The sequence below is a fragment of the Rana temporaria genome, chromosome 6 (genome assembly GCF_905171775.1).
Source record: "Rana temporaria chromosome 6, aRanTem1.1, whole genome shotgun sequence".
Taxonomy (NCBI): domain Eukaryota; kingdom Metazoa; phylum Chordata; class Amphibia; order Anura; family Ranidae; genus Rana; species Rana temporaria.
In genome coordinates this window covers 53,935,174-53,958,518 of record NC_053494.1, presented here as the reverse complement: position 1 = coordinate 53,958,518, position 23,345 = coordinate 53,935,174, and the positions used below count along the sequence as shown (strand labels likewise).

At 43.7% G+C, this 23,345-nt stretch overlaps 1 protein-coding gene across 2 annotated transcripts; it reads left to right on the top strand.

Moving 5' to 3' along the window:
* The first annotated feature begins 198 nt into the window (after positions 1-198).
* AIMP2 (aminoacyl tRNA synthetase complex interacting multifunctional protein 2) lies at positions 199-18,753 on the top strand. Of its 2 annotated transcripts, none has more exons than XM_040356807.1 (4): positions 199-379; positions 9,231-9,437; positions 13,785-14,016; positions 18,173-18,753. In XM_040356807.1, exons 1-4 carry the CDS (start codon positions 266-268, stop codon positions 18,556-18,558), a joined length of 939 nt encoding a protein of 312 aa, XP_040212741.1. In that variant the 5' UTR covers positions 199-265; the 3' UTR covers positions 18,559-18,753. The 2 variants fall into 2 exon arrangements, with proteins under 2 accessions (XP_040212741.1, XP_040212742.1); XM_040356808.1 differs by lacking the exon at positions 199-379 and adding an exon at positions 9,116-9,136.
* Positions 18,754-23,345: the final 4,592 nt, after the last annotated feature.

The window sequence follows — 23,345 nt, the reverse complement described above, 5'->3', positions numbered from 1 at the left end:
CATTTCAGTTTTGTTTTACATTTCCTTACAATACCATTGTATACAAGTTTTACATTGCTGTAGCTGTACGCTGATCCTATGACAGACACACGTTATGATATATACGGTAATGAAAGTTATTTTGTTACGGAGGCAGCTTTGCCATTAGTAAATATGGCGGCGGCATGGGTTGCATCAGTTTCCTGATAGCGAGGCTGCGCCGGTGTGACGTCATCAGCGCCGAGTCAGGGGGAACGCAGCGTGCTGCAGTGTGAGTACCGCAGACATGCCCATGTACAGAGTGCAGCAATACAACAGCGGGGACATCCAGGTAGATCTGCCCAGCTGCATGTACAGGCTGCCCAACCTCCACCAGCCCATCACTGGACACCATGAGCAGGTAAATGTCACATCCTTCCTTCCTGGGTGAGACGTGTGCCTCCCACTCAGCTCCTCTGCCAGCATTGTCCATACACACTGATCAGCCATAACATTGATTATCTTCTTACAATGGCACCGGGAGTGGTTGGGGATATATTAACCACTTGCAGACCGGAAGATTTCCCCCCTTAAAGCGGCAGTTCACCCATAAATGTTTTTTTACCCTTAGATGGATGCTCATTTAGTCTAGGGGAATCGGCTAGTTGTTGTAAAATCCGAGCTGTACTTACCGTTGTAGAGGGGCGATCTTCTCCGCCGCTTCCGGGTATGGGTCTTCAGGACTGGGCGTTCCTTCTTGATTGACAGGCTTCCGACGGTAGCGTCCCGAGTAGCCGAAAGAAGCCGAACGTCGGTGCGGCTCTATACTGCGCCTGCGCACCGACGTTCGGCTACTTTCGGAAAATCGTGACGCGATGGATGCGACTGTCGGAAGACTGTCAATCAAGAAGGGACGCCCAGTCCCGCAGCCCATACCCGGAAGCGGCGGAGAAGATCGCTCTCTAAAAAGGTAAGTACAGCTTCGATTTTAAAACAACTAGCCGATTCCCCTAGACTAAATGAGCATCCATCTAAGGGTAAAAATAGCAATTTACCGGTGAACCTCCACTTTAATAACCAGGTCATTTTTTTGCGATATGGCAATGCGTTGCTTTAACTGACAATTGCGCGGTCGTGCGACGTTGCACCCGAACAAAATTTACACCCCCCCCCCCCCCCCCCCCCCACAAATAGAGCTTTATTTTGGTGGTATTTGATCACCTATGCGGTTTGAATTTTTTTGCACTATAAACAAAAATGGGCGTAAATTAAATATATATATTTTTTGCTATAATTATCCCCCAATCTCTGATTTTTAGCAGGACTGCGAGATTGCGGCGGACAGATCAGACACTTCTTTTTTAGACTTATACAGTGATTAGAGCTAAAAAAAATAGCCACTGATTACTGTATAGATGTCACTGGCAGGGAAGGGGTTAACAATACTGGGCGATCAAGGGGTTACATGTGTTACCTGGGAGGTGTTTCTAACAGTATGGGGGCTGGGCTGACTAGAGCAGGAGACAGATCGCTGTTCCCAATCACTAGGAATAGCAGATCTCTTACTAACTCACCTGTCAGAACAGGGATCTGTCTGTTTACATTGACAGATCCCCGTTCTGGCTCTCATTCCCACAATCGCAGGGGGGGTGGCGTTCATCACGGCCGCCGGCCACGCACAGCGGGCACATGTGCACCTGCTACAGACCCTTAAAGAACCGACGTAGACCCACAGCGATTTGCAGGAATGTGCCAACCTGCCGCCGTATAACAGTGGCTGGTCGGCAAGTGATTAAAGGGGGTTGTAAAGGTTTGTTTTTTATTTTCTAAATAGGTTCCTTAACCACTTCCCGCCCGGCCTATGGCCGATTTACGTCCGGGAAGTGGTTATGAAATCCTGACAGGACGTTCTAGAACGTCCTGCAGGATTTTATGCCGCGCGCGCCCGTGGGGGCGCGCATCGCGGCGATCGGTGATGCGGGGTGTCAGTCTGACACCCTGCATCTCCGATCTCGGTAAAGAGCCTCCGGCGGAGACTCTTTACCACGTGATCAGCCGTGTCCAACCACGGCTGATCACGATGTAAACAGGAAGAGCCGTCGATGGCTCTTCCTCACTCGCGTCTGACAGACGCGAGTAGAGGATAGCCGATCGGCGGCTCTCCTGACAGGGGGGGTTAGCGCTGATTGTTTATCAGCGCAGCCCCCCCCTCGGATCGCCACACTGGACCACCAGGGATGCCCACCCTGGAGCACCAGGGTGGGAAAAAAAAAAAAAAAAATGACAGAAAAAAAAAAGTCTAAAAAAAAAAAAGCATAAAGAAAAAAAAAATGCCAGTCAGTGCCCACAAATGGGCACTGACTGGCAACCTGGCAAAAATCAGTGCTGCCACCCCAGTGTCCATCAGTGCCACCCCAGTGTCCATCAGCGCCACCCCAGTGTCCATCAGCGCCACCCCAGTGTCCATCAGCGCCACCCCAGTGTCCATCAGTGCCACCCCACAGTGCCCATCCATGCACAGTGCCCACCTATCAGTGCCCATCTGTGCCACCCATAAGTATCCATCAGTGCCGCCCATGAGTGCCCATCTGTGCCGCCTATGAGTGCCCATCTGTGCCGCCTATGTGTGCCCATCAGTGCCGCCTATGTGTGCCCATCAGTGCCGCCTATGTGTGCCCATCAGTGCCGCCTATGTGTGCCCATCAGTGCCGCCTATGTGTGCCCATCAGTGTCGCATACCAGCGCCGCCAATCAGTGCCACCTCATCTGTGCCCGTCAGTACTACCTCATCAATGTCCATCAGTGCCATCTCATCGGTGCCCATTAGTGCCGCCATATCAGTGCCCGTAATTGAAAGAGAAAACTTATTTACAAAAAAATTAACAGAAAAAAATAAAAACGTAATTTTTTTTCCAAATTTTCAGCCTTTTTTTAGTTGTTGCGCAAAAAAAAAAAAATCGCAGAGGTGATCGAATACCACCAAAAGAAAGCTCTATTTGTGGGGAAAAAAGGACGCCAATTTTGTTTGGGTACAGTGTAGCATGACCGCGCAATTGCCATTCAAAGTGCGACAGTGCTGAAAGGCGGGAAGCTGCGTAAGTACCTGGTATGGAAGTGGTTAAAGGATCACTAAAGGAAAATATTTTTTTAGCTAAATAGCTTCCTTTACCTTACTGCAGTACTGGTTTCATGTCCTTATTGTTCGTTTTTGCTTTGAAGTAGCTGTAATTCTGCTCTGATCTCCACACTTCCTGCTTGTGAAAAATCTCATGGCAGCTTTTCACTGTGGTCCAAGCTGTGTGTCTAAAACTCCTCACAACCAATCAGATTCATTTTAAAAACAAAACACTGCCCTGGATTTATTTGTTTTTGTTCTGTGGGTCTCTTTACTTCACAGAAACATGAAACCAGTTTAAAAACGAAAGTGAAACTAGAGGCACATTATATGATTGAATTTAATCTATTTTGAATAATTTTTAGAAGAAATCAGTTAACTTTTATGTCTCTATACCCTGTAAACAGTCATTTCAGCAAAAACATTTTTTTCCCTTTAGTGACCTTTTCCTTAGATTTCCATTCTAAATGTTTTTTTTTCTTTGTCTGAATTTCTCACTTCCTGTTCCTCAGTAAGCTTTCCACCATCATTTTAGTGGTGGTTAGTCAGCCAGAACAGCTTACTGAGGAGGAACAGGAAGTGAGGAATTCAGACAAAGAAAAAACATTTTTAGAAGGGAAATCCAAAGGAAAAGGTAAGTGAACCCAACAATGCACTAGCTTAAAGTAACCTATTTAGAAAATAAAAAACAAACCTTTACAACCCCTTTTAGCAGCAAGTGCATATGTCCCTGAAGTTGAGGTGTTAAAATCAGAAAAAAATATTATTTATTATTATACAGGATTTATATAGCGCCAACAGTTTGCGCAGCACTTTACAACATGAGGGCAGACAGGACAGTTACAATTGATATACAGTAAGAATCAGAGGGCCCGTCTTGTGAGAGCTCATAATTGAAGATGGAGGATCAAGAGGTAATAACTGTAGGGGGGGGGGGGGCTGATGGAGAAACTGTACAGTTGTTAAGTGGGGTCCAGATAGAATTAAGTTTTCAGGGATTGTCTGAAAGTAGATAGAGTAGGAGATAGACAGATTGGGGTAGGGAGTTCCAGAGGATGGGAAAGGCTCTGGAGGTGGGTGTGGGATGAGGTGACAAGGGAGCTAGAGAGCAGGAGATGGGAACAAAGAGCGCAATTTGTTTGGTATTTGGAGACAACATTAGTGATGTAGCTCAGGGTCAAGTTCTGGATGGTTTGTAAGTTATTGTTAGAATATTGAATTTAATGGGTGAGTGGAAGCCTTTGGAGGGATTGGCAGACGCTGAGGGGTTTGTAAGATGGATGAGTCTGGCAGCAGCATGATGAACTAAGGGGGGGGGGGGATCGTTTATTTAAAGGTAAGCCAATGAGGAGGGAGTTGCAGTGGTTGAGGCGAGAGATGACCAGGGAGTGGCTTAGAAACTTTGTGGCGTTATTGGTTAGGAAAGGGGCGTATCTTAGAGATGTTGCGGAGATTGAGGTTTCCTTGTCGGCGCGCTCCCAAGTCCAGCATCTGCTTCCATAGACACCCGTGTTATTGGATTTGATTGACAGCAGCGGGAGCCCATGGCTGCGCTGATATCAATCTATCCAATCAACAGCCAGGACCCTGTGACAGAGCATTCAGAGCGAAATTCGTGGCTCAGGTAAGTTAAACGGGGGGCTGGTTACTGCCAAAAGTTTTTTCACCTGCATAGGATGCATTAAGGTGAAAAAACTTGAGGGTTTACAACTCCTTTAAGCAATAATAAACCACAGCATTTGTGCCAGTTTTGCAAAAATAATCCCCAGCATTGGTGCCAGTTCACAGAAGAATAACCCCAAGCGTAAATGGCAGTTTCTGCATTAATAACCCCCAGCATCTGTGCCAGTTTCTGCATTAATAATCCCCAGCATCGGTGCCAGTTTCTGCATTAATAACCCCCAGCATCGGTGCCAGTTTCTGCATTAATAACCCCCAGCATCTGTGCCAGTTTCTGCATTAATAACCCCCAGCATCGGTGCCAGTTTCTGCATTAATAACCCCCAGCATCGGTGCCAGTTTCTGCATTAATAACCCCCAGCATCGGTGCCAGTTTCTGCATTAATAACCCCCAGCATCGGTGCCAGTTTCTGCATTAATAACCCCCAGCATCTGTGCCAGTTTCTGCATTAATAACCCCCAGCATCGGTGCCAGTTTCTGCATTAATAACCCCCAGCATCGGTGCCAGTTTCTGCATTAATAACCCCCAGCATCGGTGCCAGTTTCTGCATTAATAACCCCCAGCATCGGTGCCAGTTTCTGCATTAATAACCCCCCAGCATCGGTGCCAGTTTCTGCATTGATAACCCCCCAGCATCGGTGCCAGTTTCTGCATTGATAACCCCCCAGCATCGGTGCCAGTTTCTGCATTGATAACCCCCCAGCATCGGTGCCAGTTTCTGCATTGATAACCCCCCAGCATCGGTGCCAGTTTCTGCATTGATAACCCCCCAGCATCGGTGCCAGTTTCTGCATTGATAACCCCCCAGCATCGGTGCCAGTTTCTGCATTGATAACCCCCCAGCATCGGTGCCAGTTTCTGCATTGATAACCCCCCAGCATCGGTGCCAGTTTCTGCATTGATAACCCCCCAGCATCGGTGCCAGTTTCTGCATTGATAACCCCCCAGCATCGGTGCCAGTTTCTGCATTGATAACCCCCCAGCATCGGTGCCAGTTTCTGCATTGATAACCCCCAGCATCGGTGCCAGTTTCTGCATTGATAACCCCCAGCACTGGTGCCAGTTTCTGCATTGATAACCCCCCAGCATCGGTGCCAGTTTCTGCATTAATAACCCCCAGCACTGGTGCCAGTTTCTGCAATAACAATTACAGATGCACTGAAATTTCGACGGACGAAACGTATTGGGTGAAAATATTTTTTTGCCGATAATGCGCTAGAATTTTCCACGATTTTACTGTGCTTATGGTGCATTTTTCACTGGACATGTGACTCAAAAAAATGCATAAAAAATGTAACGGTGTGTTATTGATGCATTCTTATGGATTTCAACTGATCAAAAATGCAGCAAGCAAGATTTTTAACACCGCAAGGGAAGCGCAAGGGACCAGTGTGAAGACTAGAGGTGCACTGAATGGAAATTTTGGTACCGAAAATTCAGGATGCACTTGGCTGAAAATTACAGCATTTTATTTTATTTTTTCAAATATATAATTTTATATATAATTGTATTTGACTTTTTAATTATCATGAATTTAAATGAATATGACTTAATTGCTGGTCATTATTGGCACCTTTAAGCACAAGAAAAGCTCAAGAAAAATGCATTCCTTTTAAAATGTATATCTTCACACTGGTCCCTTGCGCTTCCATTGTGGTGTATATTAAAGTGGATGTAAAGCCACTCTCATCCTTTCTAAACTACTGCCATGGTGCTGATCTATAAGGATATAAATGCCTCATGCATTTGAGGGGAGGGGAGACATTTGACACCTGTCAAATGTCTCCCCTCTGTCTGTTATAAGAACGGAAAAAGTGCAGATTCTGTGGGTGGATCTGTTGTCTGGAGCTCGGTGGGTGGAGCGGTCGGTAGACTCCCCGCCCACCTCTACACTCCCCTTGTCAACATGCATTTTTTCCTGTGTATTTCTTACACTAAATTCTGCTATGCTCACTCAGAGCCCATTCACACAGGGGCAACACGACTTCCAGCACGACTTTGGGAGGCAACTTGGACACGACTGGAGTATGAATCATCAGAAAACTTACAAGGCAATTTCAAGTCGCCTCCAGGACGGGAGGCTTTCCAGTGGCCAATCAAACAACAGTCAGCTCTGTGGGAGGGAGGGGTTTGCCTGAGAAATGTATGTTCTCTTCCTGTATTGTTGCTTCAGTTAAGACAATGATCCGACTTCTGAGGCGACCTCCATTAAAATCTATGGGTAGAAGTCAGATTGAAATAGTACAGGAACCTTTTTTGAAGTCGGAGCGACTGCAGTAGTGTATATTAAAGGGGTGGTTCACCCTAAAAACGACTTTTTCTTATTCCACTGCCCCCCCCCCACATTACAATCCGATTTTTTTCATGCTGTACATACCTTAGTACAGCATATGCACCCGTGCATCCGGGTTGCGAGTCCCGCGGGAGTGGGCGTTCCTCACATGCTGGTGATTGACGTTTTGCCCAAAAACGAGCTCCCCCCATCGCGTAAGCCGCATCACGGTTGGCGACGGGGGGGAGCTAGTTTTTGGGCAAACGTCAATCACCAGCATGTGAGGAACGCCCACTCCCGCGGGACTCGCAACCCGGATGCACGGGTGAATATGCTGTACTAAGGTATGTACAGCATGAAAAAAATAAGAGCCTTAATCGGATTGTAATGTGGGGGGGCAGTGGAATAAGAAAAAGTCGTTTTTAGGGTGAACCACCCCTTTAAGACGGCTCCCATTCACTTCCATTCATTTTCTCGACCGTGCGACTTGAAGTCGGATCCAAAGTCGTCCCTGTGTGAATGGGCTCTAACACCCAGTCAAAATCCAGAAAAGTAACCACATGACTTCAGAAAAGGAGTGGGGATTAAAAAATATTGCCTGTCTCAGGCTAGTGCATGAGATATGTAAAAATCCTGTCATTCACACCAAGGGCTAGGGTTTGTCAAGATTTATCTCGCTGAACAAAAAGAAGATTGCTCGGAGCTGGATTAACTCTTTGTGGCAAGACTGGGCGCAGATGATAGGTAATCTTATACTCTACATTGTGACAGCAAAAAGGGAAAAAAAAAAAAAAACATTTGGGTTTTACATCCACTTTAACCCCCGGACCATATTGCTGGTCAAAGACCAGAGCACTTTTTGCGATTCGGCACTGCGTCGCTTTAACAGACAATTGCGCGGTCGTGCGACGTGGCTCCCAAACAAAATTTACGTCCTTTTTTCCCCACAAATAGAGCTTTCTTTTGGTGGTATTTGATTATTTTTTGCTATAATAAATATCCCCTCAAAAATATATAAAAAAACATTTTTTTTCCTCAGTTTAGGCCGATACGTATTCTTCTACATATTTTTCGTAAAAAAAAAAATCGCAATAAGCGTTTGGTTTGCGCAAAAGTTATAGTTTTTACAAAGTGGGGGGTATTTTTATGGCATTTTTATTAATATATTTTTTTTTACTAGTAATGGCGGCGATCAGCGATTTTTATTTTTTATTTTTTTTTTTATTTATTTTATTTTATTTTTTTTCGGTACTGCGACATTATGGCGGACACTTCGGACACTTTTGACACATTTGACACATTTTTGGGACCATTGGCATTTTTATAGCTATAAAAATGCATTTGGATTACTATAAAAATGCCACTGGCAGTGAAGGGGTTAACACTAGGGGGTGGGGAAGGGGTTAAGTATGTTCCCTGGGTGTGTTCTAACTGTAGGGGGGTGGACTGACATGGGGAAATGACTGATCTTAGCATTTCTCTCCCTGACAGGACCGGGAGCTGTGTGTTTACACAGCACGAGCGATTGCGTGTGCCCGGCGGCGACCGTGCCCGGCGGGCACTGGAGACGGGGGCGAGCGGGGGGCCTATTGGCTGCTGGGCGAGGTGACGGCAAGCAGTTAAGTTTGGGGCCTAAAGCTGCCGCTCCAACAGCCCCTATGTTAATCTGGCCCTGCTGGTCAGCGCACACGTTTCTTGAGAGAGAGTAATGCCAGCGTGTATGTGATCTTCAGAAGGAAGATCTTCAGTCATTTTTAGGAATATATCTTCCACACTATGCCAAAAGGGAAATCATGTTATAAATTGTTTTTATCCTTTAATAAATAAAAAAAAGCATGTTCTATATTGCATTTGTATGAACTGGAATGTAGTTTGACACTCCTGCTTTAGGTGATCTAAATATGTAACAATCCTGCCTTCAGGCAAAGGAGTAGTTGAGCTTTGCTGATTGTCCTCACATCTGAAAGGGGTTTTATTACTGAAGTACGTGTCAGTATGTATTTGTCCTTCAGTGTTCATATGGTAAGAAACTTCCTAGTGAGCAAAACTTGATTTTTCGGAATGAGGTCAGCAATGGCGGCCCCTGAATGGACTGCGACACTGAGCAATTTAATTACTGGTTTCTGTGTGCAGACATTATATTTCTTTAGCAACAGCTCTTCTGTGCTTTTTTTCTGACTTATATTGTTTGTTATCTCCTAAGGAGCCAGCTGATCCAGCTTTTCAAGCCCTGGAGTCCAGGCAAGAAGACATCTTGAAGCGCCTCTATGAGCTGAAAGCTGCGGTTGATGGCCTTTCAAAGATGATCCAGACTCCAGATGCAGATCTTGATGTGACAGAGATTATTCAAGCAGATTCGTCGGCAGCTCCGGCCGCTCAGACAGCAGACCTTGATGCTATACTTGGAAAAGTATGTTATTATTGCTGAGTGTTGGTAGTGCACAGTGTTAACTTATATCAACCAGCCAGTGTTGTTGTACATCTTATGCCGCGTACACACGATAGGTTAAACCGATGAGAATGGTCTGATGAACTGTTTTCTTCGGTCAAAACCGATTGTGTGTGGGCGCCATCGGTTATTTAGCCATCGGTTAAAAAAAGCAAATTTGATTTAAATTTAACCGATAGATTCCTAACCGATAGGTCAAAACCGATCGTTAGTAGGCACGAACCATCGGTTAAAAATCCACGCATGCTCAGAATCAAGTTGACGCATGCTTGGAAGCATTGAACTTTGATTTTTTCAGCACATCGTTGTGTTTTACATCACCGCGTTCTGACACGATCGGTTATTTAACCTATGGTGTGTAGGCGCGACGGACCATCACTCAGCTTCATCGGTTAACCGATGAAAACGATCCATCGGTCCGTTCTCATAGAATGGACTGATTGTGTGTACGCGGCATAAGAGCCAACACTACTAAAAGGTTTTGAATAAAAGCCAAGGGATGCTGGGAAACTGATATGATCAGGATGTGTGGGCCCTCCAATTGGAATAGAGGTTATTATGGGTAGTGCTGGATAAAGCTCATGTGCCCAAACTATTGGCTAGGATTTCCAGACGGATAGATTCAGTTCAGATTAAAGTGGTTATAAAGTCAGATTTTTATCTTAAAGGGGTTGTAAAGGTACATGTTTTTTCATCTTAATGCATTCTATGCATTAAGGTGAAAAAACATCTGAGGATTAGCCACCCCCCGAGCCCGCCTTTACTTACCTGACCCCTCGAAAGTCCCACGCCGTGAACGCGCAGGCTTCTCGGCTCATTCATTGGTTGATTGAAAGCAGCTCAGCCATTGGCGGGGGCAAGTGATACAGTGAGCGGGTATAGCCAGCGGCTGTATCACCGGAGCGCGCCCGCAAAAACGAATCACTATGCGAGATCGCTCGCATGAAGGTGATGAGTTCTTGCAAGAAAAAGCTGAGGCAGCCGCTGAGGGACCCCAGAAGACGTGGATCGGGTCCACTCTGTGCAAAACGAGCTGCACAGGGGAGGTAAGTATGACATGTTTGTAATTTAAACAATAAATGTTTCCTTTAGTACATTCTATGCATTAAGATAAAAAACCTTTTGTGTGCCCCCCTCATACTTACCCGAGGGGTGCTGTGTGAGGCTTGCTGTACAACACTGTTCTTCAGTCTGGAATGTAAAAATCTAAAACCCGTGTAAATTCGAGGTTGGAAACGTACATCTAGTTTTAGGTTCTTCAGTCCAACCACGGTATGCACTCTCCGATCTTTTTCAGGGGACATTGCATTAGAAAACGCAGAATGTGATAAACGATTGAGAAGTGATATTCTAAAGATAAAATAGAGTATCCTGGTCTACGGGAGATAAACTCTAGGGCTGCAACTAACAATTATTTTCATAATCGATTAGTTGGCTGATTATTGTTTAGATTAATCGGATAATAGTCTTCGAAAAAAATAAAAATAGCATTTTTAAAAAAAATTTTGGGCCAATTTGTTGTTGGGCAGATTACAAAACACAAATTGCCGCAAAAACACATTACACGCTTTTCTGCAGCTTCTCCATTGAAGTATATTGAACCAAAAAAAAAAAAGCACCGTTTGGCGTTAAGTCCTTGCCCTTTCCAAATACGCAGCAGCTGAAAAATAATCCTGGATGTGAACGTGTCCCATAGGAAAACATGTAAATTAAATCTAGTGTGTTTCTGCAAAAAACAGAGGTGTGACCCAGGCCTGAGATGTTTAGTAACATAAATGGGTTAAAAAAACAAAAATAAGTACAAAAAGAGCAAATAATCGCTACTGTAAGGGGTTCATTTTTTTTACTGTGGGACAGTGAAAGTAATATTTACACTAGTGATTTGCTTTTTTGTACTATAAAAGGCTAATTTTAGTTTTTTTTTAACCTCATTATGTTATTGGCCGATTAATCGATTATGAAAATTGTAATCGATTAATAATCGATTAATCGATTAGTTGTTTCGGCCCTAATAAACTCCATATTATAATGTCAAAGATCTTGTAAATAGTAGACATGTATGCTTGAGAGACACCTCTAAATGGCAATCAAAATTGCAAATAAAGGTTAGCTTTAACAAAAATGGAACTTCCGCTTTAAGCACTACTTACATGTCACATGCATGTAATTTTTTTTGGGGGGGGGTGGGAGTGGGGGACCGCCTCGGTGACTCCTCCTCTCGCCTTAGGAGGCCCCTCCCTCTAGGTGATCTCCTGGGACACGTGACAGGTCCCAGGAGATCGCCTGTCGAATCAGGGTGTGCAGCTCCGCTCGCACATGCACAGTGCGTACCCGACCGTGAACCCCAAAGCTGTCACGGCCAGGTGCCCACACAGTGAATGGAGGCACTGGCAAAGGGGGGAGAGGAGCGGAGCTCCGGACAGCCGTGTCGCTGAACCGTCGAGCAGGTGTCTGTTTATTAATGAATTAGTGAATGAACCATCCAATCAGGTTCAACTAATAAAAAGTGGACCTGTTTGGGACCCTTCATGTGAACAGGGACTCCACTCTGGATTAAGGAGCACAGGGGCAACTTTTGGACAGCAACAATTTTAATCTGGGGGGAGGGGAGTGTTAGATTTCCTAGCAGATTTTAAATACACAAACAAATTGAACCTAAACTCCAGCTAATGTTTTATAAGCAGCTACAGCAACAGTTTTATTTTTTTACTTTTGAGATAAATGTTTTACCTAAATAAAAGCAGCCTTGTACATGTTGGATTGTTTATCTCAAACCTCTTTATTGCTGCATGACCGCCTGTTCTGTTAAAAAAACAGACTTACTGGCAGGATCACCAGGTGCAGATAAAGGAAAGTGAGCCTAAAAATGAAAACTAATATAGCCATCGCACATCTAATGCCGCGTACACACGACCGTTTTTAATGTCATGAAAAAAAAAAAATTCTCGAAGTGATTCTTGTCAAGCCTGCCTGCCTGCACTATAAAGGGGAAGTTCCATTCGGATGGCACCACCCTTTGGGGGGCTTCTTTTGCTGATTTCGTGTTAGTAAAAGTTTGGCGAGAGACGATTTGCGCTTTTCAGTCTTCGTGCTTTTCAGTCTGTTACAGCGTGACGAATGTGCTATCTCCATTACAAACGCTAGTTTTACCAGATCGAGTGTTCCCGTCTCATAACTTCTGAGCATGCGCGTTTTTTTCCCGTCGTTAACCACTTAAGGACCGCCTCCTGCACATATACGTCGGCAGAATGGCACGGCTGGGCACATGTACGTCCTGTACTAGTACCCAGCCGTGGGTCGCGAAGCTCCGGGACCGCGGGATTGCTGCTGGAGACCCGCGACCGGTCCCCGTTCTTCACTGTGGCGGCTGCATCGATCGTGTCATCCCTTTTATAGGGGGACACAATCGATGACATCACACCTACAGCCACACCCCCCCTACAGTTGTAAGCACACTTAAGGGAACACATAACCCCATCAGCGCCCCCTTGTGGTTAACTCCCAAACTGCAACTGTCATTTTCACAATAAACAATGCATTTTTTGCTGTGAAAATGACAATGGTCCCAAAAATGTGTCAAAATTGTCCGAAGTGTCCGCCATAATGTAGCAGTCATGAAAAAAATCGCTGATCGCCGCCATAAGTAGTAAAAAAAAAAAAATGAATAAAAATGCAATAAGTAAAAAATATTGCATTTTTTTCAAAATTGTCACTCTATTTTTGTTTATAGCGCAAAAACTAAAAACCGCAGAGGTGATCAAATACCACCAAAAGAAAGCTCTATTTGTGGGAAAAAAGGACGCCAATTTTGTTTGGGAGCCACGTCGCAGGACCGCGCAGTTGTCAGTTAAAGCGACGCAGTGCCGAATCGCAAAAAGGGCAAGGTCCTTTAGCTGCATTTTGGTCCGGGTCTTAAGTGGTTAAAGCCTACACACAACCGTTTTTCACAATGTTGGAGCATGTTCTAATTTTTTTATGCCCATTTTTCACGTCATGAAAAATGCTCTGGAGCGTAGTTACACTCGATCGTTTTTAATGACCAATTAAAAAAATGGCATTTTTCACGTCATGAAAAACGGTCGTGTGTACGCGGCATTAGAATTGGCAAGTTGCAGTGTAATAAATGTTTTCTTATGGATTTTAATACCTTTTTTAAATAGAAAAATGTGGAAAAATCTATTTGTAAAGCCTTTGTGGAGCTGCATTAGCAGTGTTTTTTGAGTCCACCCGCGCCTTTATGAATCTCTAATTTTAAATTGTAACAATTTTCTGATTTCTGTTATAACGATATTTTCTTTCTTAACCCAGGATTATGGGGCTCTGAGAGATATTGTCGTCAATGCAAATCCTGCTGTGCCTCCACTTTCCCTGCTGATCCTGCACAGCCTGCTGTGTGAACGCTACCAGGTGCTGTCAGCAGTACACACACATTCTTCTGTCACCAACATCCCAGAACCTCTTCTGAAATGCTTTGGGGATCAATTGAATAAAAAGTATCGCCAGGAATATCAGCTTGGCTTCACTCTCATTTGGAAAGATGGTAAGCTGTGACGAGCTCCAGTACTCGTGATTCATGTAAAGCAAAGAAAATTGGAGCTGTTGCTCTCTGAAAGTGAGGGATGAAACGGAGTACTAATTTTTAGGTGTATTTGCTCTTGGTGGATAGATATTGGGGGGGGGGGGGGAATCTTCTGCTATTACAACCACTTTAAGTAAAGCCTGCTATATATGACCTCAGAGCAGTTTGGTTAGTGTACACAGCCATCAGACACAGAACAAAATCAACTATAGCATACATTTAATGAAAAATGGTGCACATATGGGATCCGATTTGTGATATGCTTGACTTAAATATAATTGCAATCTATGCCATATTAAAAGTACATACAATAAAATTTTAGATTTAACCACTTCCTGCCCGCCTTATAGCGGAATGACGGCCGGAAAGTTGTTGCATTATCCTGACTTGGGCGTTATATGACATCCAGCAGGATAAGCTGCTCGCTCGCGCCTGCGGCGATTTGTCAGTCTGACGCACCGCATCTCTGATCCCTGTTATGAGCCTGACATAGGCTCTTTACCATGTGATCAGCTGTGTCCAATCACAGCTGATTACATGGTAACTAGGAAGTGCTGTTGATCAGCTCTTTCTTTACTCGTGCTGACACGAGTAGAGGAGAGACGATCGGCTGCTCTCCTGACGGGTCTGTATTGATAAACTGCACATTGATTATCAGTGCAGACCCATTGAAGGTGCCCAACGGGGATGCCAATCACTGCCCTAGCCTGTTAACTGTTGGATTGGGTTGAAGCACCTTATCTTTACGCTAAGACTCTACCTTGTTCAGTGAAAAGTTTTTATTCTTAACCACTTAAGCCCCGGACCTTTAGGCAGCTAAATGCCCAGGCCAGGTTTTGTGATTCGGCACTGCGTCGCTTTAACAGACAATTGCGCGGTCGTGCGACGTGGCTCCCAAACAAAATTGGCGTCCTTTTTTCCCCCACAAATAGAGCTTTCTTTTGGTGGTATTTGATTACCTCTGCGGTTTTTATTTTTTGCGTTATAAACAAAAATAGAGCGACAATTTAAAAAAAAAATCAATATGTTTTACTTTTTGCTATAATAAATATCCCCCAAAAACATATATAAAAATTGTTTTTTTTCCTCAGTTTAGGCCGATACGTATTCTTCTACCTATTTTTGGTAAAGAAAATCGCAATAGGCGTTTATCGATTTGGTTTGCGCAAAATTTATAGCGTTTACAAAATAGGGGATAGTTTTATTGCATTTTTATTTTATTTTTTTTACTACTAATGGCGGCGATCAGCGATTTTTTTTTTTATTTTTTATTTTTTTTTCGTGACTGCGACATTATGTCGGACACTTCGGACAAATTTGACACATTTTTGGGACCATTGTCATTTTCACAGCAAAAAATGCATTTAAATTGCTTTGTTTATTGTGAAAATGACAGTTGCAGTTTGGGAGTTAACCACAGGGGGCGCTGTAGGAGTAAGTGTTCACTTGGTGTGTGTTTACAACTGTAGGGGGTGTGGCTGTAGGTCTGACGTCATCGATCGAGTCTCCCTACAAAAGGGATGACTCGATCGATGCAGCGCCATAGTGAAGCACGGGGAAGCCGTGTCTACATACAGCTCTCCCCGTTCTTCAGCTCCGGGGAGCGATCGCGACGGAGCGGCTATAAACGAATAGCCGCGCCGTCGTCCCGGATCGCTCCCCGCGGGAATCCGACCGCCGCATGTAGCGGGGGGGGGTCCCGATCGGACCCCCCACCCGCTAGAAGGCAAGGACTTACATGTACGCCCATTTGCCTGTACGTGCCATTCTGTGGACGTACATTTACATGCGGCGGTCGGGAAGTGGTTAAAGTGGAATTAAACCCTCCCATCCTTTATAGCTAAGGAAGCTGCCGTCTTAGTCTGTGTTTCATCTGTAGTTACCATGGTGCTGCACATGGGATCAGTTATGACACCAGCATTATATAAGACCTGACAGCTCAGTAAATACAATAGTAACTGTACCAGTTATCATTTATGGCATGCCTTGTATCTGTTTTGTGAAATAAATTGGTGGATTTTTTTTTTGCATAGTTAGTCTGTTTGAAAAAATATGCAAATCCATCTAGTTCAACAAATAAAAAGGAAAAACAAATCATACAATCCTATACCCACAGTTTATTCAGAAGAAGGCATAAAAACCCCAGTAAAGCATGAACCAATTTGCTACAGAAGGGGGGAAAAAAATTACTTCCTGATTCCCCCCCCCCCCCACCCCTAGGCAATTGGATATTCCCTGGATCAACTTTATCTATAAATGTTAGAACTTTAAAAAGGAACTAAACTCGCCAGTGTAAAGCGGAACTAAACCCATCAAGTCAACGGTTTAAAAAAAATAAAAGATTCCCGGCATGCCAGCTGTCACATTTGCTTGTGCTCTAAAGCAAACTGTCAAACTATCTAATGGCAGTGACAGATTAAACACAGACTAATGCCCTGTACACACAATCCAAAAATCTTACAACAGATCGTTTGACTTTTTTAGCTTACTAGTCGCAAATTTATAAATTGAATAGGTTACTAAAATCACAAATTCTCGTACGACAAAAAAATAAAATCGAAAGTGATGTCATGTGTTGTAATGTATTTGTATTGTATTTTCGGATGACAACTGTACTGACGAAACAAAAATCATACGATCTGTTATCGTACGAGGAAAGTTTTTGTGCTTGTCCGATCGGATAAGCTGTCGTGGTCGGCTCTCGAAAGTAGTGTACACATCCAAAAATCGTATGATTTTTCCTCGGATGGCAGCTTCCTTAGCTGAAAGGAGGAGGGTTTAGATCCACTTTAACTGTTTCACAAAATGGTTAGATGCAAGGCCTACCTTTTTTAATTATGAATATTACATTTATTAGTGTGCATATGTTGGCTCTCGACTGAACTGCCATCAAATGGCTGGTGTCATAGCTGTATTACGTTTGCATAAAAGTTGTCGCATTCATTACCTCTATGCATTTCCATCCCCATCAGAGTAATACCACTGCACAGATATAATGCATGTTGCACCTTTTTTTTTTAAATAATACATTAAACCCTGGGCACAGAAAGGTAAAATTGTTAAATTAAATAAAAAATACCCTCTTCGGATAACATGATCTGGTATGAGCTGATCAAATGTGAAGCACCATGGCAACTGCAGATCAGAGGCTAAGATGGCAGGTTACTTGGCTGTAAAGGATAGGCGGATTTAGTTCTGCTTTAAAGCAAAACGATGTAATGGGTATCAAAAGCTGGAATTCAATGTCCCCCACTAACATTTAAGGCCGCTATATGTAGCTGAGGCGGTCTCGTACCCGGAACACAAGAGTGTCTATCTGATCGGTGCTCAGCCAATCGGAGCAAGTTTTGTATTCATTGCTAGACTACCGATATATCACTTTCTCTGAATGGCTGAGCACCAATCAGATTGACTCTTGTGTTTCGGGTATGAGGCAGGAAGTATCGGCTCAAACCCGGAACACAGTGCAGTATGCTGTATGAAGCCTCAGCTATGTACAGTTTATTCAGCACATCCAGCAGCCTCCCGTGTTCGCGAGGGACATGGAACTATGTAAAGTGTATCAAAAGCTAGAGTTCAGCTTCAAGTACAGTAATACATGACTGGCAACAATTTCACTGTACTTGATGGATTCTGTAGTTATTAGGAGTTGCTTGTATATTTTATTTATTGTGTTGCAGTTAGTAGATTACATTTGAGTCAGTTACAGTCTTACTACCTGACTTTTACTACTCAAATGGGTTTGGGTGATAGAACCCAATGGGGGTTATTTACAAAAGGCAAATCCAGTTTGCACTAAAAGTGCCCTTGAAAGTGCAGTCGCTGTAAATCTGAGGGGTAGATCTGAAATAAGGGGAAGCTCTGCTGATTTTATTATCCAATCATGTGCAAGCTAAAATGCTGTTTTTTATTTTGCTTGCACGTTCCCCTCGGATCTACAGCGACTGCACTTCCAAGTGCACTTTGCACTTGTAGTGCAAAGTGGCTTTGCCTTTCGTAAATGACCCTCATTGTGTTTTGATTCAAATCACATAATTGGTTTTGTATAGTTATGTAATGATTTTGCTGCCTATATTTGCAATTTAAATGTTGTTTGTTTTTTGTTTTTTCCCTCTAGTGCCCAAACCACAGATGAAATTCAGCATTCAAAATATGTGTCCTATTGAAGGAGAAGGCAACATAGCTCGTTTCCTGTTCTCCCTCTTAGGCAACTCTTATAATGCTGTTACAGCTACACTGATTGATAGCTGGGTGGACACCGCCATCTTCCAACTCAGAGAAGGTAGCAGTAAAGAGAAAGCGGCTGTTTTCCGGGCCTTGAACTCTGCATTAGGCAAGGCTCCCTGGCTAGTGGGAAATGAACTGACCATTGCAGACATCGTCAGTTGGTGTGCCATTCAGCAGTCTGGTAGCTCGGCTGCCATTCCAGCAAATGTGGAGAAATGGATGAAATCTTGTGAAAACCTCACATCCTTCCATTCAGTGCTGAAGTTATTAAAGTAATAAGCCTAGAAAAAGTTTTGTGGGTAAGCACAGTGAGTTAGAGCAGGTCCCTAATAACAATAATAAACGTGCAAACCGTTAATGGGTAATATTCTATGGAGTTCCTTCCTAAGTGCATGTCACCTATTTAAGGGCACCATGAAAATTGCCATTTTATACAAAATGGTTCTCCAATAAAATAATTTTACAACTTTGTTTTTTTGTCCAATTCCTCTAAAATATTAACCTGAATCAGAGGGTTATTAAGTGTTCTTGCATAGCAAGACCACTCACTGTTGTTTCACATATATATTATTCTTATTATAGCCAAATTTGCCACCCTAACTCCTCCCACAGCTTTTACACTACATAGACAGTAATATACCGAAACGTGCAGATTGTTCCCTATTGGTGTGCTATTACTTTATGGAACGTTTCGCCGAATGGTTCATTAAATATCGTCGTTTTTGCCTGCGAAATTGGTCCCATAGGAATGAATGGCAAAATGTTCAAAACTAGAGTGGGAGCTAAAAAAATCAGGACATGACTTCTAAACTGCTACCACTCCCTCATTTTCAAGCCCACCTACACAAATCTTATATCATATAAACGTTCAGCTATCCCTGCTGCCACTACACATGTCCACGGCTAAGCTACAGTCCTGATAGTTTTCACAATATGACCATTTGTTTGCAACTCACGCCATCCATTGACATTCATTGAAACTCCACTCTAGCCACTCCATAAAGTTACTCTGCCCAGTCCAACCTTTCCACAGTTACTCCTGCTACACAACAGTTACTCAAGCCACTCCGTCCACTCCAGTTGTAGACTACAGGTGGAGGCAAGAACACTTCACACAATTCCCCCAAGAAATTACATTTCTTTTTATTGGATATGTTTTATAGCATAAAGTAAAACATTTTTGATTTATTATTTTTTTTAATTGTTGGTCTTTGTTTATAGGGCAAAAAGTAAAAAAAAAAAAACAGAGGTGATCAAATACCACCAAAAGAAAGCTCTATTTGTGGTAAAAAAAAAAGACAAATATTATTTACAGTGTCACGCAATTGTCAGTTAAAGTAACGCAGTGCCGTATTGAAAAAAATGGCCTGGTCATGAAAGGGGGTAAATCTTCTGGAGGTCTAGTGGTTAAGCATAGCTAAATAAAGGGCATCCAGCCTCAGGATGCTAGCAAAAAAATAAGAATGAATGAAATGCACTGGGTAGAGGAAGGGTTTTATGTATTTTCTGTTTGCCGGTGTCCCAAGCTCCTGTAGACAGTGGAAGACTTTGTTTCTGAATTCATGTGTCACTTAAAGCAGAGGTTCACCCTAAAACATGTATATACCATTCCATCCAGCATACTGCCGACATGTACAGTATGCTTTTTTTTTTTTGCTGTATATACCCTAGTATAGCGATTCCCCCCCCCCCCCCCCCCAGCTTCCGGGTAGTGCCTCCCGCAGGAGTGGGCGTTCCTATTCAGAGACTAATTGATTGACATGATGACAAAAGCTTTCCCACGGCGCATAATGCGCGTCACCAGTTTCCGGAAACTGGTGACGCGCATTATGCGCCGGGGGGAAACATTTGTCATCACGTCGTCAATCCCTTAGTCTCTGAATAGGAACGCCCACTCCCGTGGGAGGCACTACCCGGAAGCCAGGGGGAAAATAGCTACCGTATTTATCGGCGTATACCGCGCACTTTTTTGCCCTGAAAATCAGGGCAAAATCGCGGGTGCGCGATATACGCCGATACCCGCTTTCCCGCCGCCGAGTTTGAATACTGCGCCGACATATACAGAGCGCAGTACACTCGTGTATAGTCGGGCAGTTTCGGCTACTTCCGCGCTCACGTCCTGGACGTACAGGACGTGAGCGCGACCTAGGCCGAGCCTGCCCGAGTGTACTGCGCTCGGTATATGCCGGCGCAGTATTCAAACTCGGCGGCGGGTATCGGCGTATATCGCGCACCCAGCAGGACACTACAGCAAACCACCCCTCTAAACAAAAAAATTGGGCAGTACATACAGGCTTTCCCCAAGCATGGAAGAGGGAGAGGGAGCCCATGGGACCAACCAGCAAGAGGCAAGTGGGAGGATCACTCTCCTAAAAGAAAAAAAACTTAACAGGTAATAAGAACCTTTCGTCTCCCAGGAAAGTTGTTTGCTGTTCAGGAGAGGGTTGACAAGAGGAATACGACATTTGAAGCCCATGTCCAGGATCCGTTTGTGTGTGGTAGCTCTTGATGCACTGACTCCAGCCTCAGTCCACTCCTTGTGAAAGTCCCCAACATTTTTGAATGGACTTTTTCTGACAATCCTCTCCAGGCTGTGGTTATGCCTGCTGCTTTTTCTTCAACACTTTTCCCTTCCACATAACTTTTTATTAATAAGCTTTTATACGGCACTTTGGGAACATCCAACTTCTTTTGCAATTACCTTTTAAGGCTTTCCCTCCCTATGGAGGGTATCAATGATGATTTTCTGCACAACTGTCAGGTCAGTCTTTCCGATGATTGTAATTCCTACAGAACCAGACAGAGACCATGTAAAAGCTCAGGAACCCTTTGCAGGTGTTATGGCTTAATTATCTGATTAGAGTGGGACACTTTGAAGGGGATTTACTAAAACTGGGAGTGCAAAATCTAGTGATGCTGTGCATGGTAGCCATTCAGATTCTAACTTCAACTTGCTCAATTAAACCTGGAAGCCAAATGGTTTCTATGCAGAGCTGCACCAGATTTTTCACTCTTCAGGTTTAGTAAATCAACCCCTTTGAGCCTAGAATATTTCACCTTTTCATAATATTCAAATTTTCTGAGATTGTGGATTTGGGGTTTTCATGTGCTGTAAGCCATAATCATTACAATTATGACAAATCACGGCTTGAACTATCTTGCTTTGCATGTAATGAGTCCATCTCATATATTAGTTTCACCTTTTAAGTTGCATTAGTGAAATAAACGAACTTTTGCACAATATTCAAATTTTTCGAGTATCACCTGTACATGGACATCTTATTCAAAATTCCATCTACAAATGGTATTTGACCAGTATTAGGAACATAGACAGATGCAAAAGTATAACATTGTCCCTGCAAATAACCTTCATAATCTAACTTGAACTCAAACACCAAGAAAGGGCAAATTTTATGTTTTGCACAAGCAACTACACAAGCTTTAGATACCGGGTGATGTACTCAGAAACCATTGATTATACATATGTTGTGAAAGAATGGGAGTAGAGGTAGACGTAAAATGGCTCTCTTGTTACATAATCTGCAAGCTTAATCATGTTAATACCCACCATAATTTGTTCCTCTTATTCGGGGGACACATACCCCTAGCATGGTAGGATCGCAACTTCAAAATAGCCATTTTATTATGGACAATAGTCTGTGTATTTCCTTTACAATCACGTTCCCCTTTGCTCTGTCTCTCTCCAGCCCTAAAACAACAACACATATAAACACGTTATCACATAGAACAATTACCATATTTATCGGCGTATACCGCGCACTGCCGGCGCAGTATTCAAACTCGGCGCGGGAAACGAGCGAGGTGGACGCCGCAGAAGGATGCCAGACCCGACGAAGAGGACACCCGAAGCCGCAGACGGACGCCGGACCCGACGAGGCCGCCGCTGGACGCCGTGCAAGACACCAAACTAAGTACAAAAATCTTTTTTTCACAGGAATTTCTGGGAAACTTTAGGGGAGCGCGCTATACCCCAATAAATACGGTAATTTATTCAAGTGTTACTAAACTGCTAAATACCTTTTCTCATCAGCGGTATATAGCAGTCTTATGACTTCTATCAGTATCTGGATAAAACTTGTAGGAGGAGCTTTTGTTCTATTCCGACTGTCATAAGAGGCCCCGGACCTTCTGTCTGGAGAGTGCTAATTGGCCATGTGCCAAAAAAATTTAAACAATCCCCAGCAATACACACCAAATTAAGCATGTGCAGAGTGCCCCCAAGGCTCTGTACTTACAGAAGATGGATTGGGAACTATGAAAAAAAAAAAGGGGTGGATCAGAGAGAACCGGACCAAACAGCCTGTTTACGCAATGCAGATTAGCCCCTTAGGCTTCATAGTGAGTATAACAAGCATGCTTTGCTACATATACAGACTGATTTTACAGTTGTGGGTTTAGTAACATTTGAACCCTACAAGCTTAGGTAATGCTGGAGTATGGGAGACCAGCTACCCAACTCTATGGCCCTCCATGGGCAAATCTCCAATAGATGGAGTCTCCCCTCTTGGGGATATGCATGTAGCCATAAAGGGAGAATAACAGTCTGCTTTACTGGGCCAGGTATAAAATCCATCTTGAAGAGAAATGTCCAAATCTCATGGCTAATTTTACATCAATGTAGACTATAAACGCATTAAGTCCACCCTGGGTCAAAGAATACCTTCAAACAGCAATCCTCCCACCCTCCCCCTCCAGATATAACCAAGCAGGGGAGAAGGAAGAGGAGGCAGGAAGGGGAAAAAGGGAGAGGGGAAAAAGGGAGAGGGGAAAACGACTAAAACAAAAAAAAACTGTATCTAGACATTCAAGCATTTTAATGTTATTTCAGACATAAAAGGGTTGAGCCACAAAAATGGAGAGTGCAGAAAGTTGACGCATCCACAACATAGAAACCAATCCACTTCCAGGTCTATTTGTCAAAGCCAAATTAAACAAGCTGAATTTAGAAGCCAAAATTAACACCACCCCCCCCCCCCCCCCCCCCCACATACACACAAGCTGCAGCAGACCCTGCACATCCCAGCTCCAGCAAACCAACCCTA